This window comes from Notolepis coatsorum (assembly GCF_963971535.1).
Source record: "Notolepis coatsorum genome assembly, chromosome: 6".
NCBI classification, from domain to species: domain Eukaryota; kingdom Metazoa; phylum Chordata; class Actinopteri; order Aulopiformes; family Paralepididae; genus Notolepis; species Notolepis coatsorum.
The window spans coordinates 153,007,957-153,032,022 of record NC_140170.1 but is presented as its reverse complement, the minus strand read 5'-3'; the positions used below and the strand labels follow the sequence as shown (position 1 = coordinate 153,032,022).

Genomic DNA, 24,066 nt, shown 5'->3' with positions numbered 1-24,066 from the left:
GCGAGAGAAGTCAGCAGCCTACGGCTAGATACATTCGGACGGAGCACCCCTGGCTCCAGAGAAGGAACCAGACGACTAAATGATGGAAGAAGATCGGTGACTGTGATGCACCAATCGGAGTCAGTACCGAGCAGCAGGAGCCACAGTACCCCCTCCAGAACGGAGAAGTGGAAGATAGTGTGCCCCTACTGTGAGAAAGAACACTGGCTAGCGCAATGTGACTCCTTCCCCAAGCTGAACGCGGAGGAAGCAAGTCAATGGATAAAGTCCAACAAGCGCTGTTTTCGCTGTGCGCGCTCACACATGGCAGCCGAATGCCGCTTAAAGAAAAGGTGCACCAAGTGCGATGGAGCCCATCTGGACATACTTCACGACAGTAACAGACGGCGCCCTTCACCCGCACCATCCAGCAGCAAAGCGAGCGTCATGTACATCGATCCCGCCAGCAGCAGTGGAGCCCGAGTACTCCTAAAAGTAGTGCGTGTGACACTAAGCTACCAGAATAAAGTCCTGGACACTTACGCCGTCCTCGATGACGGGTCAGAGAAGACCCTTCTGCTCGCCTCCGCTGCGGCCCAGCTAGGGCTGCGGGGAAGCGAAACCCAAATGACAATTCGGACAATAAGACGAGATTTGAAGACGATAAAGGGCGAGAATGTCTCATTCTCTATCGCAGCAAGCGGCCAGCCTGAGCGACGGTACCAGATTACAGACGCTTTCACCAGCCAAGAAATAGGACTGTCGCGGTACACATACCCCGTCGCCAAGCTGATGGAGAAATATGCACATCTGCGCAAGTTACCGATCCCGCTCATAGACAATGCTATGCCGACCCTGTTGATAGGCTCCGACCATGCAGACCTCATTGTCCCGATAGACCGGGTTCATACCGGACCCCGAGGCTGTCCTGCAGCAGTCGAGACCCGTTTGGGATGGACTCTCCAAGGCCCGCTCGCCAAATCTCTCAACCGAAGTACAGCCACTAGATGTCTCCACTCCCGAGTCACAGAGGGAGAAACCGCACTCCTGCAACACGTAGAGCGGTTATGGACCTTGGAACAAATGCCCTTTAAGAACCGAAAGAAAGACATTCGCTCTAAAGATGACATTTACGCCATTCACCTCCTCGAGACAGGGACCAAGAGAGTCCCGGTCAACGGCGTGTTGAGATACGCCACGCCACTCCTGCGGCGAGAAGGAATGCCTACTTTCCACGCCAAGACAGACGCCACAGAACGGTACCTGCTGAACACGGAGCGGCGCTTAGCCAAGAACCCCGCCCAAGAGAGTGTATACCGCGCCGAGATTGAGAAGCTCATCACAGCGGGACACGTCACAAAGATGGACATTAAAGAGGCTGACCAGACCACTGAATCGTGGTACGTGCCTCACCACAAGGTCCATCACAACGGTAAAGACCGCATAGTATTTAACTGCAGCTACCAGATCGGATCCCAAAATCTGAATAAAGAGTTACTGCCCGGTCCCACACTCGGCCCCTCCCTACTCGGCGTTCTACTCCGCTTCCGCCAGGAAAAGGTGGCCATCAGCGGGGACATTAAAGGAATGTTCCTGCAGGTGAGATTAGTAGAGGAGGACAAGCCCCTGTTGCGGTTCCTATGGAGAGAGAAGCCAGGAGATGAGCACCCAGCCATCTACCAATGGGAAGTCCTCCCCTTCGGAACGACGTGCAGCCCCTGCTGTGCTACATTTGCACTACAGAAACATGTAGCAGAGGACCCAGCAGCGGACGAAGAGGTCCGACACAGCGTAAAGAACAGCTTCTACGTAGACAACTGTCTACAAAGCCTTTCAACCCAGGAAGAAGCCGAGGCTCTCCTGATTAAACTCCGCGCCTCATTGATCAAAGGCGGATTTGATCTCAGGCAGTGGGCCAGCAGCGATCCGCAAGTACTGCGCAGCCTCTCCTCCGAGGACAAGGCAGCCAGCAGCGAGACCTGGATGGCTACAATCCCGGGAGAAGCCCAGGAGATGACCCTGGGATTGGTGTGGCGATTCAAAACAGATTCGCTTCACTACAGACACAAGCCCCTGACTACGGAGCAGGGAAGGCCGGCGGCGGCGCCGACCACCAGACGGAGTGTGTACACAACACTCGCCCGACAATATGACCCGCTAGGATGTATTCTACCGTACACCACCAGGGCAAAAATGATTGTACGAGCATTGTGGGATAAGGACCAGGGCTGGGACGACCCCATTCCCGCACACCTTGCATCCACCTGGAGAGAGTGGGAGATGGAGCTCCACTCACTCCCAGGCGTTAATATGCGCCGAAGCTACTTCCCACCCACGGTGAGGCCAGAGACATGTAAAATGGACTTACACGTCTTCAGTGACGCCTCAGAGGTCGCATACGGATCAGTAGCCTACTTGCGGGCCCAAGAAGAGGGGGGAGAGATCTACACAGCATTTGTCCTCGCCCGCTCGAGAATAGCCCCACGCAAGCAACAATCTATCCCACGCCTAGAGCTCTGCGCAGCCCTAGCCGGAGCGCACCTAGCCACGCTCATCCAACGTGAGCTCACCATACCGGTGTCTAGAACAATCCTGTGGTCAGATTCCACGACAGTACTCGCCTGGATCAAATCGGACTCATGCAAGTACAAAGTCTTCGTGGGAGTCAGAGTCACCGAGATTCAAGACTTAACCGAAGAGTTAACCGGAGAAACAGAGTGGCGCTACGTTGATACAAAACAGAACCCAGCTGACGTCATCACCCGGGGAATGCCCCTAGATGACCTCACCCGTCGCAATGTCTACAGTGACGGCCCAGCATTCCTAAAGCTCCCGAAAGGAGAGTGGCCCACGCCTATCCCGAGGGAAGCCAGTCAGGAGGAGGCTGAGAATAAGAAGCCTGTGTTCTGTGGATTGAGCACTGTTATCTCCGCAGACCCCAACATAGATGATTGCACTACCATAGAGAGTGCACAGCAAAGGACATTCCTACTGCACTACCTACCGTCTCTACAGACCCGCCAGAAGTGGGTAAAGGAGAGAGACAATTTGACAGAAGGAACAGTCGTCATGATTATTGATCAATCACTGCCCAGAGCTATGTGGCCGGCCGGCCGCGTAAGCAAAGTGATCACCGGTGCCGACGGCAAGGTCCGAGCAGCTGAAGTGCTTGTCCAGGGTCGCACTTACACCCGTCCTGTGGCGAGGCTCATAGAACTGCCCCGACTCCCAGACACAATCGATGATGACCATGACCCTATAACCCTATGACTTTGTGAAGTTGACTGACCCCTACAGCAAACCCTTATGTGTAAATAGACAACGCGATTAATCTGTCTCTGCTTAACTGATTAGGTCTGGGACCAATCAGGGGGTGGCTGTTGTGAAGGGCCAGATTAAACCGAATATATATATTTATTTATATATATATATTTAATTGTATTTGTATATTCTCTAATATTCCCTGATATCCCTTGTATATTCCTTGTACAATATGCATTGAATATCCATTCTAGCCTACTGAACATCCCATAATAGTCTCCATTCTACTATTGGTCGAGACCTTGGTGCCAGGCTGCCATACCCCCCAGACCCAGTTCAAACGTACCGCTCAACATGTACGAACAAGTCCTAGTTCCGCGTAGGAATCTGGCTACTGCACCACTAACGGTACTATTTGTTCATAGTGCGTATATATACTGCGCTACTAAAGTAGGACTTCCTTTTTTAGTCCAGTTTCTTACCCTCCAATAGAGTGACAGACGTAAAGCCTCCCCGCGACGCCACGTGTGGGAGTAAGGCCAAGTTCGGCCTACCATCGGTATTGAGACATCGTGTATATTAATATTTGAATAGTCATATTTGGCACTATATCGTCGAGTTGGACGTAGTCTATTAAGCTAATAATAGTCTATTCATATGTAGTGCTTCGTGCGGTGAGAATACTATCGTAGTCAGTACCCCATCGTTTCGGGCAGAGAACTGGCTGCTTATCCAGGGTGGCCGACCCCATGTGAGGCTGCACCCGAGGAGCCCCAGAGCCGACGAGCGAGTGGACCTGCATACCGGATTATTCTACCGACGACAGCCCGCCTTCCCAGGCACGGATTATGCTTTGTATACAGTGATTATTCTATGGATAAAGACCAACACTGCCGTGTGTTGGAAACCCCCCCCCCCGGAGAGGACGACAGGTGAGGAGACGCTCTACACGACGAGGTCGCTTCACGTCTCTCCATCGTGGACCGGAGGAAGCCGGCCCACAGAGAGTCCAACTGCTTTCATCTGTGGATCGAGGATCGCTGAGGCACCGAGCCGCACAACCGTGGGTTCTCCCAGGATACCCTCGGCCAGACGGATACAGCCAGACTCTACCCCCCCCCCCCCTTCTCCAGTTGTCTTACAAGCGACCGGAATCCCCCCCTAGTGTATCCAGTTCTATAATCATTAAAGTATCATTGCTATTATTCCTTAAATATTCCAGGTTGTATATTTACCGCCTGCGCCACCAGAGATTGGACGTTCTCTATTGATATACCAACGAATACTCATTTGCCATAAAAGTGCATCCTATTTCAAATCATAAATGTAATTAAGTGATTGCTCTACATACCTTTTGCTATGTATTAATTATTATTAAACGCAGACTTTCGACTTGGTACATTTGTGTTGGATCGTTTCATCTACGTGGGAGTGTTTACCATAATTATTTATGCCTAGTACTGGGTGGCCAGAGTCTAAAGTACAAGAGGTAGTGGTAGTAAGTATCATATCTAACAATACAGTCAGGGAATTGTACCCCTCAGTTACACATAGTATTCTCATGAGGTGTGATACATCTCCTTACAATACGATGCAATGCCATTAATGCAACAATTGTGTTTTTTCCTGTCGCTCTTTCTTTCACTTTCTCCCCCTCTATCTTTTTTCTGTCTCTCTTCCCTCGCTCTCTCCCTCTCCCTCTCTCTCTATATCCTCTCTTTCTCACTCTCTCTCTCTTGCTCTCTCTTTCCTCTCTCTCTATGTCTCTATCTCACCTCCCTCTCTTTCCTCTATCTCTATCCTCTCTTTGTCTTTCTCTCTTTCTCCATCTCTCTCTCTCTCCCCCCTCTCTCACCCCTCTCTCTCTATCTCACTCACTCCCACTCTCCCTCCCTCTCTCTCACCCCCCTCTCGCTCTCGCTCTCTCTCTCTCTCTCTCTCTCACCCCCCTCTCGCTCTCGCTCGCTCTCTCTCTCTCTCTCTCTCTCTCTCTCTCTCTCTCTCTCTCTCTCTCTCTCTCTCTCTCTCTCTCTCTCTATCTCACTCACTCTCTCTCCCCCTCCCCCCTCTCTCTCCCCACCCCCTTCTTTATTTCCTTCCCTACAGAGTTGGAGGAGTCACAGAGGAAGTGTCCACCCTGGTGGTATAAATGTGCAAACATCTTCCTGATCTGGGAGTGTTTCCCCTTCTGGCTGAAGATTAAGCACGTAGTGTACCTGATTGTGATGGACCCCTTTGTGGACCTGGCCATCACCATCTGTATTGTCCTGAACACCCTCTTCATGGCCATGGAGCACTACCCCATGACGCCCCAGTTTGAGGGGGTGCTGGCTGTGGGCAACCTGGTAAGTCCCTGCAGCTCCTCGGTACACAGACGATCTACCGTTAAAAACCTATAGTATTCCTCTTGTTTTCCACCACATGCTGTAGTGATTCACCGTATTCTTTTTTTTAGAGTGGAATATTATACATATAGATATATAGAAAGGTGAATTACTATAGTATTCCTGTGACTTTACCATAAATACTATAGTATATGGTGTGTATGGAAAATAACAACCACACAGGAACACTGATTGTTTGTTTGATTGATTGATTGATTGATTGATTGAAAATTTTATTAACAGATTGCAGAATGGGTACAATACAGTACAGCTCAATACACACAATTGTTAAGGGGATGCAGACCAGAGAAAGACTTTCGTCTTGTTTACATCAGGGTCCCCCATTTTCAATTCATCATAACATATATGACATACATGACATACAGATAGACAGTACTGCTACATCTATACATTTATGACATACCAGATTTACAAATCTGGTATGTCTGTTTGTGTGTGATACAAGAAGAGTCTAAAAAAGAGAGTATACACATTTGACGAAGAAACTGTACATTGGAGGAGGTTGGTAGGTCGGAGGTTGGTAGGTGGGGTGGAGGGGGGGGGGGGGGGGGGTCGGTGGGGTGGGTGTGGGTGGGGGGAACTGTACATTGGAGGTGGTGGGGTGGGGGGGGGGGGGGGGGTTAGGTAGGTGGGGTAGGGGGAGGGTAACTGTACATTGGATTATCGACGAAACCTTACTTGGTCCCAAGAAGAGGGTCTTGTGTATTAATAGGACATTTATTGTACATTGGAGGGGGTTGTGTTATGGACATTTACAGGGGCCAGTTTCAAATTGCAGTCTCTCGTAGGTGCTCTTTGAGAGTGGTTTTGAAAGTGGGTAGTGATTCACATTCCTTTACAGCTGTGGGTAGGGCGTTCCACATTGATGTGGCATAATTGCAAAACGTGTTTAGTCCCTTGTTTGAGCCGAATTGTTGCCAAATGGATTAGTTGATTTAATTGAACAGGCAAACTTGTTTTCCCCACATGCAATCGTGCAGAAGGAGCCTCTTTAAATGCTGTTTATTACCCGATATGTGCTCATCTTTCTTCGAGAAATATCGTATTCAGCATGGGAAATTTTATTTATTTATTATTATTTAGTATTTATAGTATAGTATAGTATAGTATAGTATTTATTATTATTAATCAACTAATAAAGTCTTGGGCGACTAAGATGGCAATTAAATGCTAATTGAAATGCATTTATATAGCGCTTTTATTCAAAGAACTTTGCAACTTATGCCTCACATTCACCTGTTCACCTATTCACCTGTTCACCTGTTCACCTGTTCACCTATTCACCTATTCACCTGTTCACCTATTCACCTATTCACCTGTTCACCTATTCACCTGTTCATCTATTCACCTGTTCACATATTCATCTATTCACCTATTCACCTATTCACCTATTCATCTGTTCATCTATTCACCTGTTCACCTATTCATCTGTTCACCTATTCACCTATTCATCTATTCACCTATTCATCTATTCACCTGTTTGCCTATTCACCTATTCATCTATTCATATATTCACCTATTCACCTTTTCACCTATTCATCTATTCACCTATTCATCTATTTACCTATTCATCTGTTCACCTATTCACCTATTCATCTATTCACCTATTCACCTATTCATCTATTCACCTGTTTGCCTGTTTGCCTATTCACCTGTTGTTTGCCTATTCACCTATTCATCTATTTACCTATTCACCTGTTTGCCTATTCACCTATTCATATATTCACCTGTTCACCTTTTCACCTATTCATCTATTCACCTATTCACATATTCACCTATTCACCTATTCATCTATTCACCTGTTCACCCAGGGAACAAACTAAACTTTTTGACTTACCAGCCATTTGGCTGGTAGATTTTTAAAAGTACTAGCCGGGCAGATTTTTTACCAGCCAAAAATTATAAATAGCTTTTTAGTATATGGCCATGTGTTATTATTACATATAATACTCTCATATGCTATTTTCAATTAATATCATAAACAACATAAGGAATATTAGCATCATTTTGAGTGGACTGAAGGAATGAGTCAGCGTTAATAGTTTTAAATGCAAATAATTTATTGAAACATAGAAGTGGGGTCGGGACACACACACACACACTGTGTTTCAACTCACCACCCCGCATCATATTGTAGTCTGTCTTCAAACTTCCACTCCTCTCGAAACTTTTTTATATTTGAATATCAACATTATCTGTCCATCCTCAGTAATCCTCAGTTTACTATAATATACTCCTGTCCTGAGTCCTGACTAGTGACTCCCTCGTCTTTCCAAACGCACGCACACACGCACACACAGGGAAGGGGAGAGTGCCCCCCCCCCCCCATTTCCCTTCCCTTTCCCTCTGCCTCGTCTGATCATCAGGATTAGCTTGTTAGCTTACGTTAACGTTGTAGTGATTGGTACATAAACGTTAATTTCGGGCGATGTGGGCATAAAGGAATGGCGACGGTGCAAAGCATGTAGCTGCATTGGACTCGTTGTGAGAAGAAGAAAAAACACCACAGACTTATTTTGAGTCTGTAGGCGCACTGCTGTGTTAACGCTGCTGTGTTTAACGCTGCTGCTCTGTTTTCAAGAAACACTGAGTGGGCGGATATCATATGACTTGCGCAGTTGCTACAGGGTTTTCAAAATAAGAGTATCATATGAACCTGAACGTTGCTAGCTGCCGGAGCCCAGATATTATGACTGGAGCTGCGCTTGGGGCGGCAATGAGACCCGCACAGGATTTTCAAAATAAGAGTATCGATATGAACTACACGCCAGCTGGCGAGCAGACTATTATTTTTAGCCGCCAGACGGTAAATCTACACGCATTTGGCGAATGGCGTCTAGTTATTTTGTTCCCTGTGTTCACCTATTCACCTATTCATATATTCACCTGTTCACCTATTCATCTATTCACCCATTCATCTGTTCACCTATTCACCTATTCATCTATTCATCTATTCATCTATTCACCTGTTCACCTATTCACCTGTTCACCTATTCATCTATTCACCTATTCATCTATTCATATATTCACCTGTTCACCTATTCACCTATTCACCTATTCATCTATTCACCTGTTCACCTATTCACCTGTTCACCTATTCATCTATTCACCTATGCATCTATTCACCTATTCATCTGTTCACCTATTCACCTGTTCACCTATTCACCTGTTCACCTATTCATCTATTCACCTGTTCACCTATTCAGCCTATTCATCTATTCACCTGTTCACCTATTCACCTATTCATCAATTCACATATTCATCTATTCACATATTCATCTATTCACCTATTCATCGATTCACCTATTTACATATTCACCTATTGATCTATTGATCTATTCACCTGTTCACCTGTTCAGCTGTTCATCTGTTCACATATTCACCTATTCACCTATTCACCTACTGTATTCACCTATTAATCTATTCATGAAATCGAATTTGCATGTGCATCCCAAAACGTAAGCATGAAAAATACATAGACAATAGTTAAAATATGCAAATGATAGTCCAGATATTCATGAGCGTGACAAACATACAATACATCGTAGTAGATGTAGTCAGCCCCTGGAACACCCAGGAGGACCCCTGGGGGTCCCCGAACCTCACGTTGAGAACATGGATTTGAACTCGGGTCACCCCTTCATGGAAAACCAATCTACAGCCAAAGGAGAATCCCCCCCGGGACAGAGGAGATGTCCAGGCAGGGCTACTATGCTACATGTGGATGTACTTATGGACACAGAAACAACATGTAAATTCTTAAAACGAGTGGCAATCCCTCTAAATTGTTTAGAGAAGCGTTAGGGCTTCTGTCCCCCCGCCCTCACAGCCACCGACCGCTACACCCACACATCATTGGACATTATGCATGAAAGGACATGGCAGGCGTTCACTCACGCACACACAACGCACACACACACGACACAACGCACACATACAGGCCTTTGATGTTATTTCATAAAAAATTCAGTTCCATTTTAAAGCAGTTAACTCGCCCAACTTTCACCACCTCTGTTCAGGTTTCTGCTCTATAATCTGTTCTCTCTCTCTACTTTCTCTCTCTCTCTACTCTCTCTGTCTCTCTCTACTCTCTCTGTCTCTCTCTCCCTCTCTCTACTCTCTCTCTCTACTCTCTGTCTCTCTCTCCCTCTCTCTCTGTCTCTCGCTACTCTCTCCCTTTCTTTCTCTACACTCTCTTACTCTCTCTCACCCTCTTTCTTTCTCTCTCTCTTTCTCTCTACTCTCTCTTTCTTTACTCTCTTTACTCTCTCTCGCTCTCTTTCTTTCTCTCTACTCTCTCCCTTTCTCTCTATTCTCTCTCTAATCTCTCTCTTTCTCTCTTGCTCTCTTTCTTTCTCTCTACTCTCTCGCTCTCTTTCTTTCTTTCTCTCTTTACTCTCTCTCTACTCTCTCTCACCTCTTTATTTCTCTGTCTCTCTCTACTCTCTCGCTTTCTCTCTCTCCTCTCTCTGTCTCTCTCTGTCTTTCTTTCTTTCTTTCTTTCTTTCTTTCTTTCTTTCTTTCTTTCTTTCTTTCTTTCTTTCTTTCTTTCTTTCTTTCTTTCTTTCTTTCTTTCTTTCTTTCTTTCTTTCTTTCTTTCTTTCTTTCTTCATCCTGACCTAGCCTATGATCTGAGGAGGCGTGCCACATACATGTCCAGGGTTAACCCTTTCACAACCACACAGAAGGTTAACCCTTTCACAACCACACTACAGAAGGTTAACCGTCTGTAGTGTGGTAGTGAAAGGTTAACCGTCTGTAGTGTGGTAGTGAAAGGTTAACCGTCTGTAGTGTGGTTGTGAAAGGGTTAACCCTTTGTCGTGTGGCAGTGAAAGGGTTAACCTTCTGTAGTGTGGTAGTTAAAGGGTTAACATAACCAAATAACCAAATTGACTGTCACACCTACTGTGCAGAGAGCTGTGCAGTTTGACTCCAGTAATCCCCATTGCTCTCCGGTATCACCGTGTCATAGTCTTGAGGTCAGAGACATTGGCGTGGTGTCCGGAGTGAGACAGGAAACGAGGTCACACAGATTGGCGTGGTGTCAGGAGCGGAGCAGGAAATGAGGTCAGAAGAGTTGGCTCTGTGACAGGTATGGTGCAGGATGAATCACTGGGCTGTTCTCTGTGGTGATAATTGGGCCCGTGATCAGTTATTGGACAGGAGGCTTGGGGCACGGCTCACGCGCCCACAACCTCCCCAGGCCCTGCTGGAATCAAACATTTCGTTTTTTTTATTACATTTAAATAATACAAACATCTTTCAAAATAGATTATGAAAACTAGATATATTTACATTTTACATTTACATTTAGTCATTTAGCTGACGCTTTTATCCAAAGCGACTTACAAGTTCTGTACGGCAAGACAGCAAGAAGGGTACAACTCTATCAGCTGAGTAACAATGTTCATCAAAGTGTTGCGTGTTACAGATATATATATCCCCACATATCTTTCTAGCTATTTTACTAGAATTATTTTATTTAATATTTTTTAGATAAGAAATACAATTTGAAATCATTCATAAAACAAACAAAGGAGGGCTTATTATTTTTCCACTTGCTACAATGAATATGATATTTATCCATGAGAATTATCATATTAATGTGATGCGTTTAAATTATCCATATGAAAAATAATTATGAGAGGTGTAAACATTTGGAATGTCCTGTATTTAAGATCTATCCAAAATATTTTGGACCCGGGGCATGATAAAAACACGCATTCTAGCGTTTCGTCTGTCACATTACAAAAGAAAAGGTACATGGTGTCTACTTCAAATTTGAACCTTTTCTTAAGAAATTCTGCAAGCGGGTAAACCTGCTGGAAAGCCGTGGCTCTCCTCTGTGACCCTGTCGTGTCAGGGCGGTCCTCGCTCACAGCGAGAGCCCAATCCATTTTTAATCAGCTCTACATCAAGCAAAATGCCACGTAAGCAAGTTTTTCACTCTGCACTCAAGTTTTGCTCTCAGGATTTCTACGCTCGGTTAGTGTTTTCCACGGATTAGAAACTTCACCTGCGTTTAATTTCAACCCTTTATTTATACTCGAAAGGCAACTGAGGTTTCCCCTCATTTACAGTTACATCGAGTTTACATAAAAAGATAAGCGATCAGCATAGAAATCACAGCATATAAAATCACAACAATAAGAATAACAGGACGAGCGTACACGCATTACATTAGGATATTCCAGTGGATATTGTTGCTGATGACAGTTTGAAGCAGGTAAATCAGTTTACCGATTACCGATTACACAGTAATCTGTAGTAACTCTCCTAGCCCTGTGTACACAAACTAGCCCCTGCCTGTGGCACAAATTAGCGCTATTTTCCTTTACCGTTTACCAGTCATTCTGTCCTTCATACTACCAAAAGATTTTATGTTTTATTAACGTTCCAATTTTTTAAAGCCAAATTGCTAACCCTAAATGACCGGATCTTGCAGAGAACGCACTGATGCTGGTGATGTCAGGTGACCTGATCTGCGATGCTAAGCTAGTTTTGGCTCAAGATTTTTACTTTTTTTAAAGGAACTAGCGTTCAGTAGAAAGCTATCTGGCTGCATGTTAGCCTAGCTTAGCACAATGAATGGAAGCGGACTGGGCCGGTTAGCCTTCGGGAGAGGTGTTAGTTGGACAATGCCTAGGCTAACTGGCCATGTCCGCATCCATTCATTCTGCTAAGCTAGGCTAACATGCAGCCAGATAGCTTTCTACTGAACGCACATAGAGGAAACTGGTATCTATCTTCTTGTCTCTCTCTGGAGAAGACCGTGAGCTAATTTCCCAAAATGTTGGCGTGTTCTTTTAAAATAAAAAATCCCCTGCCTTACCAGAGAGAGAACTGTATATTAGAAGGCTTTGTCCACGGGGCCACAGCTGCATGAACCACAGATGAAGCTAGGAGAGATCTATTAATAGTCAGTTAATTTTCCTAGAGCTGCAGTAAATACTTCTGGGAAACACGCCACCCGTGAGAGGTCTATTCACTTTCAAAGAGTCAACCAGTTTTTCTTCCACAATGCCGAGAAAATCCACTTCCTGAATCCATTGAATTTAAACGAACTGCCCACCACAGTTAGGACAGCCGAAACCCGTCCAATATTTTTATTTTATTGTACACTGTAGCACTCAACACTTTGATGAACATTGTTACTCAGCTGAGAGTTGTGCCCTTCCTGATGGGCTGCTACGATGGCTGCCTCTCTGTGTGCTCCGTCGAGACTGTGCTTACTTTTGTTCATTTTTATAGTTTTAAGAGTTTTGTTCGTACCAACTGTTGGTGCATTTAATGTGTATGACCGTCAGTCACTCATTGACATTGGATTAAGAAAAACATACCAACTGGATTGCTCTCTGGATCGGCTCGCTGAAGAACAACAATGGCCTGCCGAGATCCTGGGCTGCGGCAACAAAGGAGGCAGACGGCGAGGAAGGAGAGCCGGCGTTCGAAACAGACTGCGATCCAGGCGACACAGAACGCCATTGCCCAGCATATTGTTGGCCAATGTGCAATCAATAGAAAATAAACTGGACGACATCAGAGCATGGATTCAATTCCAAAGAGACGTTAGAGACTGTAATGTTCTCTGCTTCACCGAGACGTGGCTGACGGCGGACATCCCAAACCACGCCATCCAACCGGCCGACCATTTCTTCACTCATCGCAAAGACCGAACGGAGGAAGAATCCGGAAAGAAACGGGGAGGTGGAATAGCTTTCATGTTGAACAAAATTTGGTGTGATCCAGGCAACGTGAAGGAGCTTTCAAACCACTGCTCCCCAAACCTGGAGTATAATCCATCAAGTGCCGGCTATTCTTTCTCCCGAGAGAACTAACGTTGGTCATTCTAATCGGAGTGTATATTCCCCCTCACGCAAACACTGGAGTCGCGCTTTCCATGCTTCATGACGAGGTAAACAAGCTCCAAGCAGCTAACGTTGACGCTGCTATTGTGGTTGTGGGTGATTTCAATAGCGCTAATCTGAGAAAAGTGTTGCCAAATTTCTACCAGCATGTGACTTGTTCTACCAGAGGCGGGAATATTTTAGACCATTGCTACTCGCAATTTAAGAGCGGGTACAAGTCGCAAGCTGCCAGTCCTTTCGGCAAGTCAGATCATGACGCCATCTTTCTTTTGCCTCAGTATAAACAAAGTCTCAAACACGTCCCTGTAGTAATGCGAGATGTGCAGCGTTGGTCTGGGGAATCAGAGGAGGCGCTCCAAGCTGCACTAGAATGTACAGACTGGAGTGTGTTCCGTGACAACACAGATAATATTAATGACTACACGGAGACAGTGCTGGACTTTGTTTGTACTTTGGTAGAAGAAACAATCCCCACTACCACAATTAGAGTTTACCCAAACCAAAAGCCTTGGGTAGACAAATCCGTCCGTGAAGCTCTGAAAGCACGCACCTCACCCTACAATGCCGGGCTTGTGACAGGCAAAACGGCGCTACAGGGATACAATTGAACTTCAGTATGAACAGGCTGACTCTAGAGGTATGTGGCAGGGCCTCAGAACGATGACAGATTACAAAGGCACCTCCCTCAAGCTGAACAGTGACATCCAACTGGCAAAATCTCAATGCCTTCTATGCGAGGTTTGAGGCTGTGAATAACACCAGCCTACAAACCACTGCAATGGAGGGGGGGGCCACTGCCGATGGAGACTCAGTGTTCAGGTTAACAGAACATGAGGTGAGGAGGACCTTTAAGAAAGTGAATATCAGGAAGGCAGCAGGACCGGACGGTATCCCCGGCCGCATCCTAAAAGTCTGTGCCGACCAACTGGCCCCGGTATTCACTGACATATTTAACCTGTCCTTAGAACAGGCTGTCATCCCCACCTGTCTGAAGAAGTCCACCATTATCCCTGTACCCAAAAAACCCAAGCCTGCTTGCCTCAACGACTACCGCCCTGTAGCTCTCACCTCCATAGCCATGAAGTGCTTTGAGAAGCTAGTAAAGGGCTACATTTGTTCCTCCCTCCCCAACACCCTGGACCCCCTGCAATTTGCATACCGCCCCAACAGGTCCACGGAGGACGCCATAGCCCATGTGCTGCACACAGCAGCATCACACCTGGACAAGAGGCAGGGGAACTATGTGAGAATGCTATTCATCGACTACAGCTCAGCATTCAACACCATAGTCCCCTCCAAACTCATAGCCAAGCTCAGGGACCTGGGCTTGAACTATGACCTCTGCCAGTGGGTCTTGGACTTCCTGATGGGCAGACCCCAGGTGGTGAGAGCAGGCAACTGCACCTCCTCATCCATCACTCTCAACATAGGGGCCCCCCAGGGCTGTGTTCTGAGTCCCCTCCTCTACTCCCTGTACACACATGACTGTGTGGCACAGCGGAACAACAACACAATCATCAAATTAGCTGACGACACAGTAGTGGTGGGCCTGATCTCTGCAAACGATGAGAGGGCCTACCTGGTAGAGGTAAAGGTTCTAGCGGGATGGTGTCAAGAGAACAGCCTCTCCCTGAAGGTCAGCAAAACAAAGGAGATGATTGTGGACTTTAGGAGGTCGGGGGTCAGGGACTACAGCCCCCTCAGCATCGACGGGGCACCAGTTGAGAGAGTGAACAGTTTTAAGTACCTCGGAGTCCACATATCTGAGGACTTGACATGAACCACACACATTGACAGTGTTATCAAGAAGGCACGACAACAACAGTGGCCGTCGTACTGGGCCGGCCGTCGTACTGGCTCATTTGAAGACTCTAGCCACCCAAACAACTGCCTCTTTGAACTGCTGCGGTCAGGCAAGCGATACCGGAGTCTCATGGCAAGCACAGAGAGACTCAGAAGAAGCTTCTATCCTCAGGCCATCAGAATGCTAAATGACAATAACACTATATAACAACCATCAAATGCACTCACAGCACACACAACCACACGCACACACTCACTTTAAACAAACAACTCACTGCAGCACCCACTTTACCCACTTTACACACCTAACACACTTTATATTTATTGGTAAAGAATTTGCAATACTACACCTTACTGTAAATTGTACCTAAATTGTACCTCATCCCATTTCTGCATTGTACTGTATAGTATATAGTATATTGTATTGTAACTCAGTTACTTTTCTACTCTGCATTGTATATTGTATATGTATATATTGAACACTTTTGTCTACGTACTTGACTTCTATTTGATACTTATTATACTTATTTTATACTCTCTGGAGCTAAACAGAAAGAAGCATTTTATATAAAAGTATTCTGTACTTCTGTATGACAACTAATAAAGAAACTTGAACTTGAACTGATGACTTGTCATACAGAACTTGTAAGTCGCTTTGGATAAAAGCGTCAGCTAAATGACTACAGTAAATGTAAATGTAAAGTAAATTGATCCCAACCCTGATGCATACAAGCAAGTATTGTATACAGGGCCGAAATGGATTTAGCAGGTTTTTGTGATTGTAAATAACTAATAATTATTATTATTATTTAATTTAGCCAAAAGCCTTTCAAAGAAATTGCAAAGCAATTGACATTGTTCCCTGTGTTCATTTGTGACAAAGGTTAGAGGAGGCAGGATGAGAGGTCAGATAACATAAAAAAAAATCATGATCTGTTCATTGACAAGAGCTTTGCTTAGACTATTAAAACAGAAAATTGCAGACCCTGTCTTTCTTTAATGGACAGGTTTTATGCTGTGTTTGGTCAAACCTGCAATGTTAGTGAGGAACCAATACGTATGAAAAAGAAAAAGTCAGATCAAAGCAAATATTCCAAATGCATGGAGGAGACTGGTGAGACAAGAACCATAATCCTGGTTATTTTGATTGATATTGAAATCAACATTATTAAAGTCGATTACTCATTGATTTGATCGTATGACGATGACTGAATTAGTTTTACCTTCTTCTCGACTAAAGGCCCCCTTTCTGTCGTCTTCTACAAGTTAGCAAAGACGCTCTCAGTATGAGCTGAAACTACTGTTGGGGGAGGGGTGACACACACCGCTGTGAAGGAAGGGTGTGTTGCGTTTACAACACAAGACAAAATAAGAGCAACGCTGCACCCTCGGTTTTATCTTTGATTCGTCATCGTGGGGAGCCGGAATCTTAATTGAACGCGGTTAATCGCCAAGCCCTACCGTTAAGTCTGGATGGAGTAACTCCCCCTAACTTCATCCTTCTTCCAATTTGCTGCTCCCAACAGTTGGAACGAGATGCAAAAGTATTTGAAAATGAACAAATTGATCCCCCTCACTACTTTTAAAACCCATTCTCTGCCGGAGCTTATATCCATCGCTGTATCCTCTCTGCCAGCGCTATTTGTCTATGGAGATGTTCACCTTCTTTGCAGGGCTATAACTTTTTTAATTGTATTGCTAAATTGACATTACTATGGCCCATTCAACATCAATTATCTATCGTTCAGGATGTAGGAACGTTTTACTTTTTCATTCACACATTCATACTAAAATACCGTCCAGAGTACAAATATGTTTTTATCGTTTTCTGCTGTATTTCATAGAACGTGAGATATAGCCATAAATGCATATATTAGATAATCAAATGCAGTTTGATACCGATCAACGTTATATTAAAAATTTCAACTGTTCATGATCCTAAACGTCATGACTGGTCATCTGCTGGTGACCGGAGGGGGGGGGGGGGGTCGTTTATAATTCAATGACCGACGTTAAATGATTCATGTAGTATGGGTGATATATAGATCAGAGCAGTTTGTATGGATAATAATAATCAAAAACACTGAAACTCACGGCAGCTTCCTCTTACCGTTGGGCGATCGCACTGGCGCAAACAGATCCCAGTTATGTGATGTTGATCTAGGTGATCCAGTTCCGGTTTATATAATACTAATATACGTCCAATCATGTTGTTTATTGAGTTATGGCAACGGATCGATATCCACAGTGTCTGGATAGAGTCCCGGGAGCGATAGCGAGTGGCCGGACGGAATAGGGGACGGACTAAGCACTTCCGGCCACTTCCGGTTTTGGCAACTCGTCGATCGGCCACGAGGTGGCGGTATTGAAGCGTTGCAGAGTTGAGCGGAGTCCTACAGCACCAGCCAAGACTCCATGGGTGAAATGTGAATACCATGACGAAAATATGAAATATTGATCTCAAAGACGCCTTTAGGCGTCATTGGCAGATTACGCATGGCGGAGAATGACGTGTTAACAAGTCATTGGCGAGCAATGGGTTAAGGACTCCATCGCAAAGTTGTTTACACAAACCTGCAACTGTCACCCAGCCTTTAACTATGTGTCTGTTCTGCTTCATGTATTTGTAATTTTATTTTGTTTGATGTGTGTTTTAATTATTTCTCTTACCTCTGTAACTGTCATCTGTCTCTTTCATCTGTCTCTTTTCTATTTATTTTATTACATTTTTCTGTCCTCTTTTCCTTCAAGTGGACCTTTTGTCCTCTCGCCAGGCCGTCATTGAAAATAAGAATTTGTTCTTAATTGACCTGCCTGGTTAAATAAAGCTTAAATAAATAAATGAACTGAGCGCTGGGCCTCAGGTAAATCCCAGGGATTTAACTGGACTCTGGTGTCTTTTCTCTGTGACAGGTCTTCACTGGGATCTTCGCTGGGGAGATGTTTGCCAAGCTGGTTGCCATGGATCCCTACTATTACTTCCAAGGAGGCTGGAACTGCTTTGACGCCTTCATTGTGACGCTGAGTTTAGTGGAGCTGGTATTGGCTGATGTGGAGGGCCTGTCGGTGCTCAGGTCATTCCGATTGGTGAGTGGAGTCTTTACTCCGGTGGGGGGTGAGGGGGTCTCTACTACATCTGTTGATTTGTCCTGGCCCCCTTTGTTCGTTCAAACCATCCATCAAATATCACATGTCATTAATGGGAGACGGCAGGGTTCACTCAGTGACAGCTTGACAATGATACCACTAACCAGGGAGACATATATTAGTTTCAGCTATGTGTAATGGAAGTACAATATACTGTATACACACACACATATATATTTTTTTCTGTAAATTTTTTTATAGTTTTCAGCCAAAAAAAACACATTTTCTATGATTGATTGTACTTGCCTGCCATAAAGCATGATATATCGTGAAAAGCAAGTGTTAGGAAAGTTAATTGGTATTTTGGATTAGCTTAAATAAGTACAGGCAATCAGCTTTTGATTAGGGGTAATTTTTGCTCTCTGGGTTAGCATACTGTCAGTCTACTGTATGCATTCTATAGATTCACTTCAAGACAATGAAAACAATTCAAGGTCAGCACAGCAATTGTCATTGTTCTGACGTGACTCAAAATGGAGGCCTAATAATGAAAAGGTGATAGGGCTGACATAACCCTTTCACTACCACACTACAGAAGGTTAACCTTTCACTACCACTACATAAGGTTAACCTTTCACTACCACACTACAGAAGGTTAACCCTTTCACTACCACACTCCAGAAGGTTAACCCTTTCAATACCACACTGCATAAGGTTAACCTTTCACTACCATACTACAGAAGGTTAACCCTTTCACTACCACACTACAGAAGGTTACCCTTTCACTACCACACTACAGAAGGTTAACCCTTTCACTACCACACTACAGAAGGTTACCCTTTTACTGCCACACTACATAAGGTTAACCCTTTCACTAACACACTACAGAAGGTTAACCCTTTCACTACCACACTACAGACAGTTAACCTTTTACTACCACACTACAGAAGGTTGACCTTTCACTATCACACAAAAGAAGGTTAACCTTTCACACTACAGAATGTTAACCCTTGCGGCTGGGTGGCGCAGTGGACATTGCGCTCGTCACCAACGCAAGAGACACCGGTCTCGAATCCGGCTGTCAGCGTTGCCTCCGGCTTGGGCCGGCCGTCATACTGACTCAATTGGCAGAGTCAGCGGGAGGGAAGTCGATGGGTGGTAATCTGGTCGTTGTAAACAGCGATTCCTACAGGTCGGTCAGGGCGCCTGCACAGCAAAGACAGGAGATGGCGGGGGCAGTGTGAGCCTCCCACACGTTACACCTCGCCAATGAGAGTCCGCGCTGGCAGATGAAAAGAGTATCAGAGGGGACATGTGATGGGCTTCTACCCTCCCTACGACCGGCCAGTGGGGGGCACATGCAAGCAACGATCAGGACGGGAGGGAGAATTGGCACAAGAGGAAATTGGGATGGGAGAAAAATCACAGAAAAAGGAGGAGAAAAAGTAGAAAAAAAATAATGTTAACCCTTTCACTACCACACTACAAAGGGGTAACGTCTTAAGATCACTTCCCCAAATACGATTACACTTTTCCCCAGTGAGATAAAAAAAAACCTGTCCCCGTTTCCCTTCCCCCAGCTAAGGGTGTTCAAACTGGCCAAGTCGTGGCCCACCCTCAACATGCTGATCAAGATCATCGGTAACTCGGTGGGATCGCTCGGCAACCTGACCCTGGTGCTGGCCATCATCGTCTTTATCTTCGCCGTGGTGGGCATGCAGCTGTTCGGCAAGAGCTACAAGGACTGCGTGTGCAAGATCGCCCCGGACTGCGAGCTGCCGCGCTGGCACATGAACGACTTCTTCCACTCCTTCCTCATCGTGTTCCGCGTGCTATGCGGGGAGTGGATCGAGACCATGTGGGACTGCATGGAGGTGGCGGGGCAGTCCATGTGCCTCATTGTCTTCATGACGGTGATGGTCATCGGGAACCTGGTGGTAAGACGTGCTCCGTGTCTTATGTCGGAAGGAATAACTGTGAGCGGATAGGGGCCGGTGCAGGGCCTGTTCAACCAGCGGCCAGCCGGCCCAGATACGTGGCCCTTTGTGAATTTTGTGGCCCTTTGCGAATCTGGTCCCTGTTAGGTGCTGTGATTGGCTGTAACCTTTTGCACGTCTGTATCAAGTCTTGTAACTATAGACAGTGGCTCAGGAGGTAGATCGGTCAGAAAAGGGATGCAAGTGATTAGTTTATTCCATGTAGTACTATGTCTAGTAACATTATACTGTAAGAGGTATTTGTAGCCATTAATTGACAGTATTCTGTGTGGCCAGTGAATCCAGTGATTTTCCTGTTTGGCCCGTTGCTATTGAAGTTGAATAGCCCTGGGCTAGTGTTTTGAGTGCCCTGGGCTAGTGTTTTGAGTGCCCTGGGCTAGTGTTTTGAGTGCCCTGGGCTAGTGTTTTGAGTGCCCTGGGCTAGTGTTTTGAGTGCCCTGGGCTAGTGTTTTGAATAGCCCTGGGCTAGTGTTTTGAGTGCCCTGGGCTAGTGTTTTGAACCCTGGCCTAGTGTTTTGAGTGCCCTGGGCTAGTGTTTTGAATAGCCCTGGGCTAGTGTTTTGAATAGCCCTGGGCTAGTGTTTTGAATGCCCTGATACTGTGCAATTGGGCAGGGAAGTTGGGAAATCTGAGGTGCACCGATACTAGGCTAAAATACTCGTACTTGGTATTGATGAATGTCACAGATACCAAGTACTAGCACAACATATAATGATAATGAAAGAGTATCTCGTCACTTAACCCAGAACATATAACAGAAGGTTGGCACTTAGATTGAAATTCTAGCAAGAATGGTTTTACCCCTCAAATAGCTCTTCGATCAACTGAAGTACCCCACTCATATCAGTACTCTGTACCGGCGAGCACTCAATACAAAAAAATACTCATATTTGGTCAGCAGAAAAGTGGTATTAGTGCACATCAACAGGCGACAGTGGCTCAGGAGGTAAAGCGGTCGTCTGGTAATCGGACGGTTCCCGGATCAATTCCGGCTCCTCCTGGCAGTGAATGTGAGGCATAAATTGTAAAGCGCTTTGGATAAAAGCGCTGTATCAATGTAATCCATTTACCATCAATTGGATATCATTCATATTGTGAGCATATCAGTTTCACAGGATGTGTGTGTGTGTGTGTTTCCTAGGTGTTGAACTTGTTCCTTGCCTTGTTGCTGAGCTCGTTCAGTGCAGATAACCTTGCGGCCACAGATGACGATGGGGAGCCCAACAACCTGGCGATTTCGATAGACCGCATTAAGTTCGGTATCGCCTGGTTTAAAGTCCGGTTGAGGATCTTCATAGCCACGGTACTCAAGAAGGTACGACATGGTGACGTGCCTGTGAAAGGTTAATGTCAATTCAATGAATTCAGGAAGTAAAGTTTGAATAGCGAATGCTATCCAACACGTTGACAAGAGAATGAGATGTTCTATCGTTAGCGAGTAAATGTCCGTTTCTGTTAAAGAAATTTTAATTGAAAGTGAATTGAGCCCAAACCCTGTTAACCCTCTCACTACCACACTACAAAGGGTTAACTCAAAGACCTCTATTACCTTGTTGAAAAGGACACAAATATGTCTCCTTTAATCCGACTCTGTCCAACAGCCTCAAGAGGACGAGCAGAAGCCCCTGGACGACATGTACGACAAGAAGCTCAACTGCATCGCCAACCACACCGGCGTGGACATCAACCGTGAGCTGGACTACGCCAAGAACGGCAACGGCACCACCAGCGGCATCGGGAGCAGCGTCGGCAAGTACATGATCGACGAGGACTACATGTCCTTCATACACAACCCCAACCTCACCGTCTGCGTGCCCATCGCCGTGGGGGAGTCCGACTTCGAGAACCTCAACACAGAGGACTTCAGCAGCGAGTCGGACGTGGAGAACAGCAAAGACGTGAGTACAGGGGTATGAGTAGAGTACGGGGTGTGAGTAGAGTACGGGGTGTGAGTAGAGTACGGGGTGTGAGTGGTGTTAGTACAGGGGTGTTAGTACAGGGGTGTGAGTTAACCTCGTTCCCAGCTTTATCTCGTGAGATAAAGCCTGGTAAAGCACTACGGCCGAAAGTGTGAATCGGGTAGAATGTCCCTCCCCTGAAAGCTGCCTCCGAACGGACCAATCACGACACGGTGTTCATGAAAATGCATTCCCCCTAGAAACAACCTCGTTATCGCCGCCTCGTCCAGCCTCACGATACTACATGTACAAAAGGCTGGGAGATTTAGGAGACTGTCCATTTAGACCAGGGGTGGGCAATTATTTTTCCCAGGGGGCCAAATGAGCAACTGAAAATATTTTGGAGGGCCGGGCCAAAATTCAGAACTCAATTATGCATAATATACATTTTATTTCTATATAGAAAGCAGTAAATGGCATTGTTTTGGCCGCTGGTAAGAGTGTATGTTATTATTTGGCAATTAAAAGGTGAGGTTAGCTTTCAAAAATATCATTTATTCAAATAGAATTTCCAAAATGATAAATAATAATAATGATAAACATTTTCAGTCACATTAATAACAAAGGGCATTTTGAGTTTCATATACTATTGAAACAAGGATTTTCTTAGATTTCTAAAGACATCACATCATCTTTGTAGCTAAAATAAACAAGACATGTCACTGAACTGTGTAACTGTGTAAAGAAAGGTGTCCCGGTTTTGTAGCCTTTTTGACTTTACATTTAATGTTTTCAGAACTGTGCAAAAATGTGTCCCATTTCACTTGTTATATTCCCACATTTTAGTGTTCTTCAGTTCTTTTTTTTCATTCAGTGTGAGAAATCCAGTCTCTTTTGAGCTTTAACAAGTCCATCAAAGTCAGGTTGAATGTCTGAGGTGGAGATGCGAAGCACAGCTGACATGTTCATCAGTGAGAGAGGATCTGTACCTGGATTTGGTCAACTTCATGACTGAGAATCCTTGAGAGCAGAGTAGAACTCTAGCAGTGATGCTGACTTAAAGTGCTCTTTCAGTAGTGAATCAGACTGCAGGTCAATGAGTTCAAGCTGAACATCAGTGGGTGCACTATCAACACTGCAGGTAAAGGGAGAGGAAACCAGCTGCATTTCATCCTCAACCTTTTTAAAATCTTGAAAGCGCCTTGAAAATTCATCATGCAGTTCTCCTCTCCTAACATGGATGAGTACCTGTGCCGGCGATCATCTGATGGTTTGACTTCTTTCAGGGTTTGCATGTGCTCGAGATTGTTGTTGCCTAGTTGCCTTGAAATTAATTGCAACTTTGTCATGAAGGTTTTCACATGGCTATGCATTTCATGAGCAAAAATGACCTTGCCCTGCAGTTGTGTGCTCAGTAGGGATGGGTACCGTTCGTGTGTATGCCTTCTACAACAGAACTGCGTTTCCGCGTTCGAGTTTTGCGCTCTGATTGGCCAGGTCATGTGACATGTGCGCCAATCGTGGGACAGAAAGTTCTGCGCCTATTTCCGGGTCTAACAGCCTGCAAACTACCTGGCGTTCTATCGCCATGCTCTAAGACAAACTCTAACCTTAACCAACTTCGAAAGAGCGCCTAAGCTTAACCAGTGTAGAAACTTGCGGTCCCACGATTGGGCGTACATGTCACATGACCAGAAATGACCTGGCCAATCAGAGACGCGGAAACGCAGTTCTGTTGTAGAAGGCATTCAGGCGTACCGTTCACATT

The 24,066-nt window shown here is 45.4% G+C and overlaps 1 protein-coding gene across 3 annotated transcripts in view; it reads left to right on the top strand.

The window, feature by feature from the left end:
- The window catches only part of scn8ab (sodium channel, voltage gated, type VIII, alpha subunit b), a gene marked incomplete at both ends in the record, with an annotated part of 164,505 nt that overhangs the window by 93,466 nt on the left and 46,973 nt on the right, over positions 1-24,066 (top strand). For 2 of the 3 annotated variants that reach the window (XM_084317717.1, XM_084317715.1), the window contains 5 exons: positions 5,347-5,585; positions 18,230-18,403; positions 19,984-20,340; positions 21,542-21,715; positions 22,002-22,298. In XM_084317717.1, coding sequence (XP_084173843.1) covers positions 5,347-5,585; positions 18,230-18,403; positions 19,984-20,340; positions 21,542-21,715; positions 22,002-22,298 — 1,241 coding nt within the window. Of the gene's footprint in view, positions 1-5,346; positions 5,586-18,229; positions 18,404-19,983; positions 20,341-21,541; positions 21,716-22,001; positions 22,311-24,066 lie in introns of all 3 variants that reach the window. The other variant, XM_084317716.1, reaches the window with a different exon arrangement.